Source organism: Tursiops truncatus, chromosome 1 (assembly GCF_011762595.2).
Source record: "Tursiops truncatus isolate mTurTru1 chromosome 1, mTurTru1.mat.Y, whole genome shotgun sequence".
NCBI classification, from domain to species: Eukaryota; Metazoa; Chordata; class Mammalia; order Artiodactyla; family Delphinidae; genus Tursiops; species Tursiops truncatus.
Genome location: NC_047034.1, coordinates 169,697,201 through 169,710,249, shown reverse-complemented (window position 1 = coordinate 169,710,249; position 13,049 = coordinate 169,697,201). Strand labels below are relative to the sequence as shown.

The 13,049-nt window shown below is 54.7% G+C and overlaps 1 protein-coding gene across 1 annotated transcript in view; it reads left to right on the top strand.

Moving 5' to 3' along the window:
• PAX7 (paired box 7) overlaps window positions 1-6,205 on the top strand; it is a 92,722-nt gene extending 86,517 nt beyond the window's left edge. The window contains exon 8 of the mRNA XM_033842367.2: window positions 5,436-6,205. Coding sequence (XP_033698258.1) covers window positions 5,436-5,807 — 372 coding nt within the window. The 3' untranslated portion in view covers window positions 5,808-6,205. The remainder of the gene's footprint in view (window positions 1-5,435) is intronic.
• Window positions 6,206-13,049: the final 6,844 nt, after the last annotated feature.

Sequence of the window (13,049 nt, the reverse complement as noted above, 5' to 3'; positions counted from 1 at the left end):
ACTGGCCGAGTGTCTCTGGTGAAACCGCTGTCCCTCTGAGGCCTCAGGGTCCCCTTCTGGCATTGCAGAGGCGGGGCTCCCCACCTGCTGCCTGGTCACTGGTTCCATGGTCCTTGGCCTCATTCTAACCCCAGTCTCATCTCCAGGTCCACTGTCCCGACCTCACCAGTCTCGGCCCCTGCCCCTCCCGCCCCCCCTGCATCCTGCCATGGGCCCACTCACCCACCCTGAACCTGGCCGTGGAGCCCCGATGACGGTGATCACCCCTTCTAATTGCAGCCTCGCTCCCAAAGCCACGTTTGGTTATCACAGAGGGTGCAGATCTCACAGCTCAGCCTCCTCTGTCCCAGGCCCTCGGGGCCAGCTCAGGAACGGAGGGAATTAATTACATTTTTCCCATCCCCTTCTTTTAAAGTAGGGGAGCGCCGGCACGTCCCGGGGGAGGGGGCGGTGAGCAGAGGATGTGGGAGGGGGTCTGGTGCTTGGCTCCCGCAGCCCCCACCCCCCAAAACCTAGAAGCCTCTCCCCGGCGGCAGAAGGTGGCGGGGTGAGACCGGCCCCTTATTGATTTAGTCTGGTGGAGGCTGGGACTGATTTAGAGCAGAGGGAGAGGAAGGGGCTTGGGGGGGGGGCATGCGGGTAGAGGGGGAGAGGAAGGGATGGCTGTCACTCAGCCTGACAGACAGCCCAGAGATTTGCCTTCAGATAAAACCTTACAGATGTGGAGGTCGGTATTGATTTTGAGTTAGTAACGGTAACGTACCAAGAAGTGATACATTAGTGAAAGCAAGGTCACCGGGGAAAAAAGTAAAACCCACCGGGGGAGAGGCCTTAGCATACTTGAGGGGGGTGGATTACCGCATCAGACCAGGACTTCCTCAAGTTCAAAAGTTTGCAGGCCCCAGACCTCAGCTGGGCCCCTAACTCTGGGCAAACGCTTCCTGCTTCCGCGGGCAAAGAGGGACTCCCGGGGGCCCATGGGCCAGCCACAGGCCGGCGAGGGCCACGCAGGCCTGCGGGGCTCTGTGCAGTGCGGTTGCCGAGGGCCTCTCTCTCTCATGCTCTCCAACACAGCTTGCTGTGGGGAAGGAACAAAGCTAGGGGTCAGGGAGACACGGGTTCAAATCCCAGCTCTGCCACTTACTGGCAGTGTGATCTCAGGCACTCCTTTTCACGTTCCTGTGCTTCGATTTCCCCATCTGCAGAATGGGGGTAATAGCCCATTTGCTGGAGAAGTCATTCAGTGCTCCCCTCTCTCACCTCTCTTTATTTATTTATTTACTTTTTGCGGTACGTGGGCCTCTCACTGCTGTGGCCTCTCCCGTTGCGGAGCACAGGCTCCGGACACGCAGGCTCAGCGGCCATGGCTCACAGGCCCAGCCGCTCCGCGGCATGTGGGATCTTCCCGGACCGGGGCACGAACCCGCGTCCCCTGCATCGGCAGGCGGACTCTCAACCACTGCGCCACCAGGGAAGCTCCCACCGCTCTTTCGATGGGTCCAATCCCATCAGCTTGGAAGTGGTCATGCCTTGAGACAGGGGTTGGATGCAAGGGAAACCCTTTGATCCCCAGGCCTCCAGGCACTCTGGAAGAGAGCGGGCACATGCTGCACATCCCCATTCACACCTACCCCAGACGTGGATTTGATTTGATGTCCCAGGGCAAATCCCATTGAACAAGTGCCATTACAAGGAGCGCTCCCTGGGCCTGAGCTGACTGAGCTGTCTCTTAATGACCCAGGGTCCAAGCCCCCCAAGCCCCTGGGCACCACATGAGCTCCTCTGACAAAGCATTCCAGGAAGGCTTGCAGCTCCGAGGACCTTCAGTCTTATCGTTGACCTTCTTGCTATGTCTCAAACCTGAGGTGTTCCAACCTCAGGGCCTTTGCACTTGCTGACTCTTCTGCCTGGAAAACTCTCTGCTCTGTCTTCCCTTGGCTGGTTCTTTTTGGTCTTGCTGAATCTCACCTCTCTGGGGAGGTCTTGCCTGACTACTCCACATACTCTATTTTCCTTCCAGAGCGTTTATCAGTATCATAAATTATATTATTTGTTCCTTTATTTGTTGTCAGCCTCCTTCACTCGACTGGCAGCTCCAGGAGGCCGTGGAGCTGCTGCTGTTCATTACTGCATCTCAGCGCCTGGCTTAGTGTCTGGCACGTATTAGGTGCTCAATAAATATTTGCTAAGTGAATATGCATGAATTCAATGGGATTTTCTGAGCTTATAGTATGTAGCAGGTACAATGTAGGCACTGAGGCTGCAATGATGGATGAAACACAGTTCCATCCTGCCCTCAAAGAGCTCGCAGTCCAGCCCTATCTCTAGCCTGGCACATAGTAGCAGTCTGTGAAACGTTTGATCAATGAATAAGTGAATGAATGAAGGATGTCTTCAGGAAACACTATATGGTTTGGGATAGCTGGGCCATAAAGTGCAAGGTAGGAATGGGTGGGAGGAGTTGGGACAGGCAGGTAGAGGTCCAGTCACAAGAAGACTTTGCCCTGTTTATCTGGGAGGTACGAGGAGCCACAGATAATTCAAGCCATGTCGTCAGATTTGGTGGTGGTTGTGTACAGGGCTCTGCCTTGCAGGATGAGTGCTGGGTCTATGCACAGCTCCCAGCCCATCCCCCAAAGCACCCACCTCCTCTCCCTAACCACAACCGCTTTGTCCCCTCCATCCCATCCTTTCTGGGGGTGGCATCTGGGTGCTGTGCAGGAGGTAAGGATTAAACTGGGGTCTCACCAGAGCTGACAAACCCTCACAAGAGTCTCCCAGCCCCACACTTGTCGTTTTGAAGGAAAAGAAATGGGGGCCTGTGTGTTTTCCCCAAACCTCTAAGTTTATTCCTGGGGCCCAGGCCTCCTTGAAGGGAAGAGCAGGGTTAGTGTTGATATGGGGTAAGGAATGAGATGATGGTGATTTTCTTAATTTAGATGGAAGGTGGGAACCTGACAGGCAACCTGGAAGAGAATCGGGTCTCCTAACCCCAGGGCAGTGTGAGATTCCTGAGTACGGCGCCCACCCCCCGCCAGGCCCACCAAACACACACACCAGCAAATTCCTCAGACCCAGGACCCCATCTCAACACTCCGAGAGCAACAAACCCAGCTCAGCGGTGTCAGACGTCCTCACACACCACCCCCTTCACCGGGCCCCTCTCACCAGCACCCCTGGGTGGACCCTGCCATGAGAGAGGCCTCGGAAGTATGTTCAACAAAGAGTGAGTTTGGGAGAACTCAGCTCCCTAAAGACACCCAAACTAGTCCAGGTGTCTCCTTCTCCCAGACCCATCCCCGTGTGTCTTTGCCATCTCACTGGGTTGACACCCCATGAAGTCCCAGCTAAACCCCCCCAGCTGCGGTGGAGACAAAGTCCAGCCCCAGTGGGCCTGGTGCCCTTGACTTTGGCTCTGGGAGAGGGTGAGAAAGAAAGGACACAGGGGGGTGACCCCCAGGGCTGAGGGGAACGTTCTGGGTACATTGTGCGAAGAGTCAGGGGGAGGCTGTGCTCATGGCATTCCGGAGGAACCAGGCCCCCCAGGGGTGAGGGACCCCACTGCACACCCCCATCAACAGCTGCCAGGGAACAAACATCTGGGGTGAGAACCCCTACCGTGGTTAAAACCCATCTTGGAGAGTCAGACTTGCCATTATCATGGGAGTGGGGCCAGGCCTGGACTGCTCCCTGGCAGACCTGCTATGAGATCTGGGGAAGCCACAGCCCTTCGCAGGCCTCAGTTTCTCCATCCGAGAAATGGGCCTTATGGCTCCACCTCACACCTCTCTGCAGGGCTCTGCACCGGGAGAGTCACACGAGTCTGTTGCTAAGAGGAGGGAAAGGTAAGGAGAAGGGGAAGAGGAGCATTAGAGGATCTGGGGCTGCTGATACCTGAGCACTTTCCACACACAGAGCCTGTCTCAACCTCCCAGCCACACTCTAAGGATGGGGGCGGTCACAGGGGTTAAGGGACCCCTGGCGGCTGCACAGCCAGTAAGTGGAGGAGCTCAGTGTCTGCCCCTGGCCTGAGGATTCCACATCCATGCCCTCCACCCCGCCCATGCCTCATGCCTGTGGCAGGGATGGGTCAAAAATGGGCAGGTGAAAATTTTCACAAGGTGTCTAGTTGGCAAAAAGATCATTGCTCCAATGCCCGAAGCCTGCTTTCTCCCCAGGGGGGTGCGTGGGGACATCAGAGAGCACACCGTGTGCCCAGCGTGGATTGCAGCATGGCCCTTCAGCTCTGTGCTGAGCAGAGTATCAGCCAGACTGACCACCCCGGCCCTGGGGCCTCCCTCCCCATAAAGGGTGGCATTACCAGGAGGCCATCAGGATCCCGGGCCCTGCAGGTCAGGTCCACAAGGGCTGCCTCTTTATCCCCCTCCCCGTCATCTCTCCTGGATTGACCAGGACACCCCACCTGCACCTCCCCCCGCCCGCACCTGCTGCCTGCACCACCTTTCCTACTCTATCTCCAGTAGCTGGGCCACCGGGATGCCTGGGCGCCCTCCTCTGGGCTCCCACAGCCCCCTCTGCTGCCTCTACCATGCCCCTCATCACTCCATATTCTGATGATCTGTTGCTAGTTGCCACCCTCACCAGACCCAGAGACTCCTCCGGTCAAGGTTAGGGACCATGGCTCTTCGTCCTCTGACGTCCCAGGGCCCGGCCTGAGGCCTAGAGCCATAGTCATCATCAATGCATGTTTGTTGAATGAATAAGTGAACACACCAATGAACCAACACCAGGTTTTTAAGCTGAGTTTCTAGAGACAAGCCTCACCCTGTCAGCTGGGGTTGCCAGCACTGATGGTGAGTTCCTGTTTGCTAAACCAGGCCAAGCAGGAAGGGGGTGATGGTCACAGACATCCGGGAGCTGCCAGAATCAATGCTATTTGAAAGCATTGGCCACGTAGGGGCAGAAGCTCAAAGTCAAGAGCATAGTAGCACAAGATGGGGGAGTAAAGCTGGACAGATCCAGAGTCTTTAACCTTTGTGTTGGAAGATGGGGGCATCCCAGTCTGATGAGAGAGGCATAATTAGCTGGTTCATTCATTCATTCATTCAGTCATTTGTTTATGCATGTATGCATTCATTCATTCAGCAGACAGAAATAAGGTGCCCCTCAGAGCCAGGCCTAGGAGTAGAGAGGGGAACTATGCCTGCCCTCTGCCCCCAAAAGCTCTCAGTGGAGGGAGGCTCCATGGGCCAGGACTTGACCAGAGAAACTGCTAACCGTCTTGCCCACAAAGGCAAGCAAGCCACGTAAATGGAGGATCTCAAGGCTGCAGGGGCCTCAAGGGAGCAACTCCAGCAAAGGCCTGTCCAAGGCCAGCCTGGCATCTCCCCTGCTCACCCTCGCGTCTGCCAGGTTCTTCCTCCGAGCCCCGCCCGCCTGCCATGGCGCCAGCACTGACGGTCTCTCCCCCGCAGGTGATGAGCATTCTGAGCAACCCCAGCGCAGTGCCACCGCAGCCCCAGGCCGACTTCTCCATCTCTCCGCTGCACGGCGGCCTGGACTCTGCCACCTCCATCTCGGCCAGCTGCAGCCAGCGGGCTGACTCCATCAAGCCGGGAGACAGCCTGCCCACCTCCCAGTCCTACTGCCCGCCCACCTACAGCACCCCCGGCTACAGCGTGGACCCCGTGGCTGGCTACCAGTACGGCCAGTATGGCCAGAGTGAGTGCCTGGCGCCCTGGGCGTCCCCCTCCCTCTCCCTGCCCCGCCCACCTCCAAGGACCTCCCGCTTACGTGTAGAGAACAGCAAGGTGGTGCTGGGGTGCTGGTGCCCATTTCACAGGTGAGGAAATGGAGCTCCAAGAAGGCGGAACGGCTGTCCTAAGATGATGCTGAGACACTACTACTGTCTTAGAGCCGCGCTGCCCCATAGGAACGTAATACGAACCACCAGTGTCATTCAAATTCCCTAGTAGCCACATTTTACAAGTGGAATGATTTTTACTAACATTTTTTATGTAACCCAGTATATCCAAGAGGTGATCATCTCGATGTGTAATCCGTACAAAATTAGTAATAAGGTTTTTTTTACATTCTTTTTTTCGTACGCTGTCTTTGAAATCCAGCCTATTTTCATTCAGATGCTGTTTTCATTGGAAATACTTGATCTGCATTTAAGTTGCATCAAATTTACAACTGAGGAAGTAGATTTACACACCCAAGTTGTTCCAAATATACTGAAAAGTTTCCCAACCACTAAATTAAAGCGAATTTCAGTTTTTAAATTTAAGTTGGATAAAATGAAATCAGAAGGTAACATTCAGTTCCCCGGTTGCCCCAGGCACATTTCAAGTGCTCCGGAGAGCCGCGTGTGCTGGTGTCAGACAACGCCCGCGCCTGCGTGAGAGATCCTGCCCCTTTCTCCCCGCCCCACCTCCGCTATAGGGCAAGGCAGTATCTTGAGTTATCTCCCCGGCGCCCATCCTCAGCCTTGGTTTCCCCAAACCGTGAGCTGGTCTCAGGCGCCCATCCCAGCTGCCACACCCTTGGCACCTGGCCTGGGGTTAGAGACGGCAGACCCTCAGACCAAAGGCTGCAAAAGGCGGGCTGGGCCACAGCCTCCAGCTGGACGGGGATGGACGGACAGACGGACGGGGCAGCAACAGGGCCAGTCAAGACAGCCCGGGGAGCCAAGGTCACAGGCTGCCCCTCCTGCCCCGCCCCCGGCAAAGGCATCACCTGCTGGTGTCAAACCAATCAGAAGGGCATGTGACAAGAGGGTGTGACCTTCCAGCCCCAGGGCTTTTCTGTGCTTCTCTGCCCTCAGTGTAGCCCTGACCCAGCCCCACTGACATCTGCTTCCTAAGCCCACACCCACCCACCCATCCTCACGCAGCCTTGGCCTCCACGGCTAAATGAGGGCCAGCCGTGCCGGCCTCCGCCTCCCAGCCGTGTTCGCAGCCCCTTCCCTGTATATGTGCGTGTTCACATACGTGTATCTGGGCGAGTGCGAATACATGCGTCATGGATACCTTACAGTTTGTGTGTGTGTGTGTGTGTGTGTGTGTGTTTCGGCATGCACGTGTAAGTGCACACATCTTGCGTGTAGGTGAGTATGTTTATATGTATACATGTGAATGTGTGAGTGGCACATGTGGGTATATGTGTATATGACACATGCGTGTGAGTATAAATGAGCATATCATGTGCACGTGGTTGCATGTGGGTTTGTATGTTAACACTCCTGCACACGTTTGGTCATGTGAGTATATGTGGCTATGACACATATGCACGCGTGTTGAAGTGTGTACCTGTGGCTCAGTGTCTATGTAGGTGCCTGTGTTTGACCTACGTCGCTATGTGGAATGTATAACAAATATGTGTGCATGTGCGTAGGGGTGTGTGTAAGTGTACGAATATGTGTTGCAGCATGTACATGTGTGTTCAGCATGTACATACGCTGGAGTGTGTAAGTGTGTGTATTGGGGAGTATGTGTGTGTGCAGAGTGTACATATGGCTGTGGGTCTGCTTGAGTGTGTGCATAGGTGTGGCTGTGTGTACTGGTGTCCAGTTGTGCATCTGGGTGTGAACACATGATGCTGTCTGTGTGTATAACTGTGTCTGTGTGAATGTGTGTGCATGGGGTCATAGAACACACGTGTGCGTGTATATCTGCGAGCAGGGTGCCTACATGTGCACGGGAGTGTTTCCAGAGGGGCCAGGGTGACCCCCTGCCCCAGCCCGTGTTCCCGGGCACGGAGCGGGACACACATGCTCTTGATAAAGAGTTTAGAGCAGCTCCAGTGGCGGCGGCGGCAGCCCTGGCCTGGGGCAGGCGTTAGTCACACCCGGAGCCCTGTGCCCCACTCCAGGGGCGCCTGCCCAACTCGGAAATAAAATTAACCCCAAAGTCAGCACGGGGGCCGCGAAGGAGGGGGGATCAAAAGGAAAAGGGCCCAGGAGGCGAGAAAGGAGTTTTGTTCCCCTTTGCTGGGGAAAAGCTGGCCAGTGATTTCCTCCCCTGTCCCCACTCACCCTCCCACTCACCCCCCCATCCTCCCTCCTCCCTCCTCCCTCTGGCTCCCCCTCCTCCCACTCACTCCCCCTCTAGCTTCACCCTTGCTCCCCTGGCTCCTCCAGGGTCTCTCAGAGCACCTCCTGGGCCACCTTCTCCTGCCCTCCCAACTCAGACCCCATACCCCTCCACCCACCCCACAGAGGCTCCAGGGGCAGGCTGGGAGGGGCCTGAGGGAGAGTCTGCCCCTCCACCACCACGGTGTGGGCAAGTCACCTGCCTCTCTGAGCCTCAGTTTTGCCATCTGTGAAATGGGGGCCCAGGGATTAGACTCCATCGTCTTGATGTTTTCCCCTGGTACCATCCCCCTGACCTTTGACATCCTGGGACAGCCCAGGGACACACGGTTTTCCCACTGACCACTGCCCCATGTTCATGGGTGGCCAGACCCACCTATGACTGGGCTCCCACAGCTGATGTGCGAGAGCCTCATGTTCCAAGCCGTGCTGTGTATGCCCAGGGCCACCTGTCATCTTCTCACATCCGTCCCATGCATGAGGTTAGCCCACTGGGCACTGGGCGAAATGCATGTTCCTCATTTCGTGTAATCCTCAAAAATCCCAGGTTATTTGCTCTCAGGTTACAGATGCAAAAGCTAGGGCTCAGAGAGACTAGGAACTTTCCCCAAGGTCACACAGAAAGTGAGTGATGGACTCCAGGTCGCCTAACTTCAAACCTAGTTCTCTTTCGGCCAAACCACAAACCTGTATAAGATCCTGAGTAACGATGCACACCTTGACCCACCTGGGTGTGGGTTCATGTGCACAGCTTCACATGCACCTGTGCATGGACAGAGATTTCTTTCTCTGTGGGTATTCACTAATGTGTGTCTATACATAGCTTCAAGGGAGAACTATTCAAGATGTATGTGTATAAAGAAAGGAGAAATGATGGTTTCTTGAGCATCTACTATGGGTCTGGCATTCCATCCTGACGGCCACCCTGTGCAGGGTGCAGGATTATTCCCATTGGGCAGATGAGGAAATGGGATCCCAGAGAGATTGGCTGCCTGAGATCCCCCGGTGGTACGTATCGACGTGCACACGGCCACACCTTTAGCCACGGAAAGCATCACTTTCAGGTGTGCCTGTAGTCACGTGGGCCAAACTCTTAAGCAGCAGAGTCCACCTCCTCTTCCCGGGCCTCTCATCTTCCCAGGGACACCTTCACACCTTCCTTTCCTGCTCCCTGCCATCGTCCATCCATCCGTCTCTCCCCGTCCCTAAAGGGGGTGGGGACAGGGGGGGCAGGGACGGGGCACATGGCAGATTAATACGGCCCTGGTGTTCCCAGAGGCCAGGGCCGTACTAATGATGGGGCTGATAGAACGCAGAAGTGTGAAAAGAATTTTAATAGATCTGACAAGTCTAATAAGAATTTGTGTCTAGAAGGGCCCTCCTCTGGGGCCGCGGGCTGACGAGACGCTGACGGCTGAGATCTGTTTACTGGTTGGCATCGCTGCCACCTCTCCTGCCAACTCCCGATTAATCTAATTTGAGACATTTAGAGCCCAGGCTCAGGCGCGAGGCAAAAGAGGGGAGACGCAGAGAGACAGGAGGACAGGAAGGGCCATTGACAGACGCCATAATGAGAAATGTCACAGCCCTGCCCCTCGCTGGACCCCGGCCTGACCCCAGGGAGAGGCAGACTCTGCGGGATGACGGGTGCCCTTGAAGTAGGCTGGGTCGTAGGTAAATTTGGGCTTGGTGTTTCCTCGCTCATCTGGACCACAAGCACCTACTGTGCGCAGGGCTGTGGCTGGCGACAGGGAGGGGCTAAAGAGGAAGAGACAGAGTGCCCAGAGGCACAAGCAGGACAAATTCAGGCTCCTCCAGCTCACGTGCCGAGCGCGCGCCTCTGGGCCAGCCATCTTTCTGAGCCTCGGTTTCCATGTTTGTAAAATGGGAACAACCGTATCTAAAGCATGGGACTGTTGAAAGAATCAGATGAGATTTTGTCCGCCTAGTACCTAGTGGTTCCCATCCATCATTGTTATCCAAAGCCAGGCCTTTCTGCCCCACCTGCAGGAAGAGCTGCGCCCTTAGACGAGTCACTTCCATTTCCTGAAGTAGAAAATGGGGCCATTGCAGGCTTTGGGGTATAGAGTGTTCCGTACACTCTGAAGTGCTGTACACGAACAAGGGTGATGCTATAGGAGGCTGCTGGGTGGGGTTGGTCGGGGCTGAGTAGCGGCTGGCATCAGACTGCCTGCATTTGAATTATGATTCCATAATTTAGGAGCCCTGGGATCTTTCAAGTTATGCAGTCTCTCAGGGCAGGGCCTCAGTTTTGTCATATGCAAAATTGGGATGATAATAATAATACCAACCTCACAGAGTTGCTGCGAGAATTTTAAATGAGATGATGCACATGAAGTGCTTAAAACAGGACTGGCAGAGAGCCAGCTCTGGGGAACCGTTAGCTTCCCCTCTTCCCCTTCCTATTATCACCCTGACAGTGAGGCCTTCTCGTGGGCAGGACCTGGAGCCCAGATGGAACTGGCTCCAAGTAGCTGAGATGGTGTGGCCACAGCTGCCGGGTCCCCCTGAGGCCAGAGATGGGAGATTTTCCCACCCTCACCCAGAGCAAGGGCTAGATACAAGGCAGGCCACCACTACTCTGTCCTACCTGCTGGGAGCCTGGAGGCTGAATGACCTCAGAGGCAGCACCCAAGGGGCCCAGTTCAGTCCCTAGAGCCTGGGAAGCTGAGGGGCACAGGGTCCACACACTCCAGAAAGACCCCAGGGCTCTTGTACATCCTTTAGGAATCTAGGAGGCCATGCCCTGAGCACTCTGTGCCTGGCATCTTAAAGCCCATTATCTCATTTGATTCTCGTAACAGCCCTTGAGGACTCTGGAATTTGTTCTCCCCATTTTACAGTCAACGAAACAGGGCTGGAGAGGCAAAGCGATTTGCCCAAAGCCACGTGAGCAGGAGGTAACTGGGCCTCTGAATTGCCCCATTCACTGTTCCTTTCCTTCTTGCCACCATCAAAGGACATGTCTGCTTACTAAGCCCCAATCCCGGGAGCCCACATCTATCCAACTCACTATGTGCCAGGCACAGTGCTAGCTAACCACTTTATATACATTTTCTCATTTAATCCCAATTACCCTTCAGCCTAGGTGCTATTATTATCTCCCAAGGAAACTGAGGCTTGGACAGGTGAGTTGGTATGCCCCAAATCACACGCTGAGAGTTGACAGGAGCGGAGTTTGCATCTAGGTCATTTGAGCCCCTGGGCAATACAGCCTCCTGGAGCTCAAATTCTTTTTTAGAATTTTTTTTTTTGGCCATGCCGGGTGGCATGCGGGGTCTTAGTTCCCCAGCCAGGGATTGAACCTGAGCCCCCTGCAGTGGAAGCGTGGAGTCTTAACCACTGGACTGCCAGGGAAGTCCCACTGGAGCTCAATTATTGATACAGCCCATCTCACCTCCCCAGTTGCACTCCAGCCATGCCCATCACCTCCTGGCTCTACCCACCCATCCTAGGCAGGAGCCCCCAACTTTGAGGAGACATGTAGAGTGTTACAGTGCCCCTCAGCGGGCAAGTGACAGAGAGGGTGTTGGGCCAGGCCTCGTGATTCCTACCATAGTCCCCTCTCCATCTTCCTCTCGCCTCTGCATCCGAGGGGTCCAGGGCGTTGGATTGATCACAGCCACAGATTCTGGTTTGGGAGGTGGCGTCTCTGTGCCTTTCAAGAGGCCTTGGTCACATGCCAGTCGTCATTTGGTCAGGGATGATTTCTGCTGCAGCCCCAGGCAGGCACAATTAGGACAGTGAGGACAGAACACACGTAGACATACCTGCACACACATACGCACTCACCCGGACACATGGACCTGGCTCAGGTAGAGCTCACCTTGCGCAGTTACCTGTACATGCACAGGTGTTCCCACTGTTTTTCTACACATGTAGGTGCACACCACTCACCCACATCGGTGCACACGTACATGTACTAGTGTTGTTCGTGCCCATTACTACATCCCGGAGATTCTCGTTTCCACGGTTCACCACACGCAAGTACACACCCTCAAACTCTCATTCTTCTCCTCTGGGTGACCGGAAATGACAAGGCTGAACGTCTCAACTCCCTGCATTACAGGCTTCTAGCTCCTCCTTCTGCGTGGACCCCTCAGCTCCCCGGAAAAATCTCCTTTGATTTTTGAGTACGAGGTCTTGCTTTGCCTCATCCATGAGCTGGGCTTAGGGTCCAAAAAAGGCAGAAGGACCTTGTCCTCATTACTACCTGGATGCCATGGGACTCACTGGATGTCCCTCAGAGCAGGGATAAGTGGAAAGAGGAACTAATTCTTCACTAAACAATGTGATACCCTCTGTACTTCCCTACAGAATCCACGAAAGAGCTGGGTAAATAATGTGTTAAGCAAATATGTGCTGAATGATTGGAGAGGAAGTGAGAGAAAGAGCTTCATGAAGAAATGGATGGATGGATGGGTGGATGGGTGGATGTGTGGATGAACAGATGGAGAGGCAAGGAGTGGATGGACAAACTGATGAATGGATAAATGGACAATGCATAGATGGATAAATATATGATTGGATGGATGGATGGATGGAAGAAGAGATGGATAGATGGACAGAAGGATGGATGGATAAATTAATGAAGGAATAAATGGATGGATAGATGGATATATGGATGGATGGATGGATGGATGGGTGAACAGATGTGGGGCAGATTGAATAATAGGCAAAAAGAACCTCAATTTCTAGGAGTTTATCTTTTTTTTTTTTTTCCAGCTGCTGTTGATTACCTGGCCAAAAACGTGAGCCTCTCCACACAGCGTCGCATGAAGCTTGGGGAGCATTCGGCTGTGCTGGGACTCCTGCCTGTGGAAACTGGCCAGGCCTACTAGGGCCCCTGGGGCGACTTGCCCCAGCCCAAGTCCCAGCCTAACCCTTACTGATCCCTGAGCCTCCCAGCCTCAGTCCCTTCATTGCCCTGGGGTCCCAGGAGGCCAGGAAAGGAGCCCATTCCCTTCTCATGGCC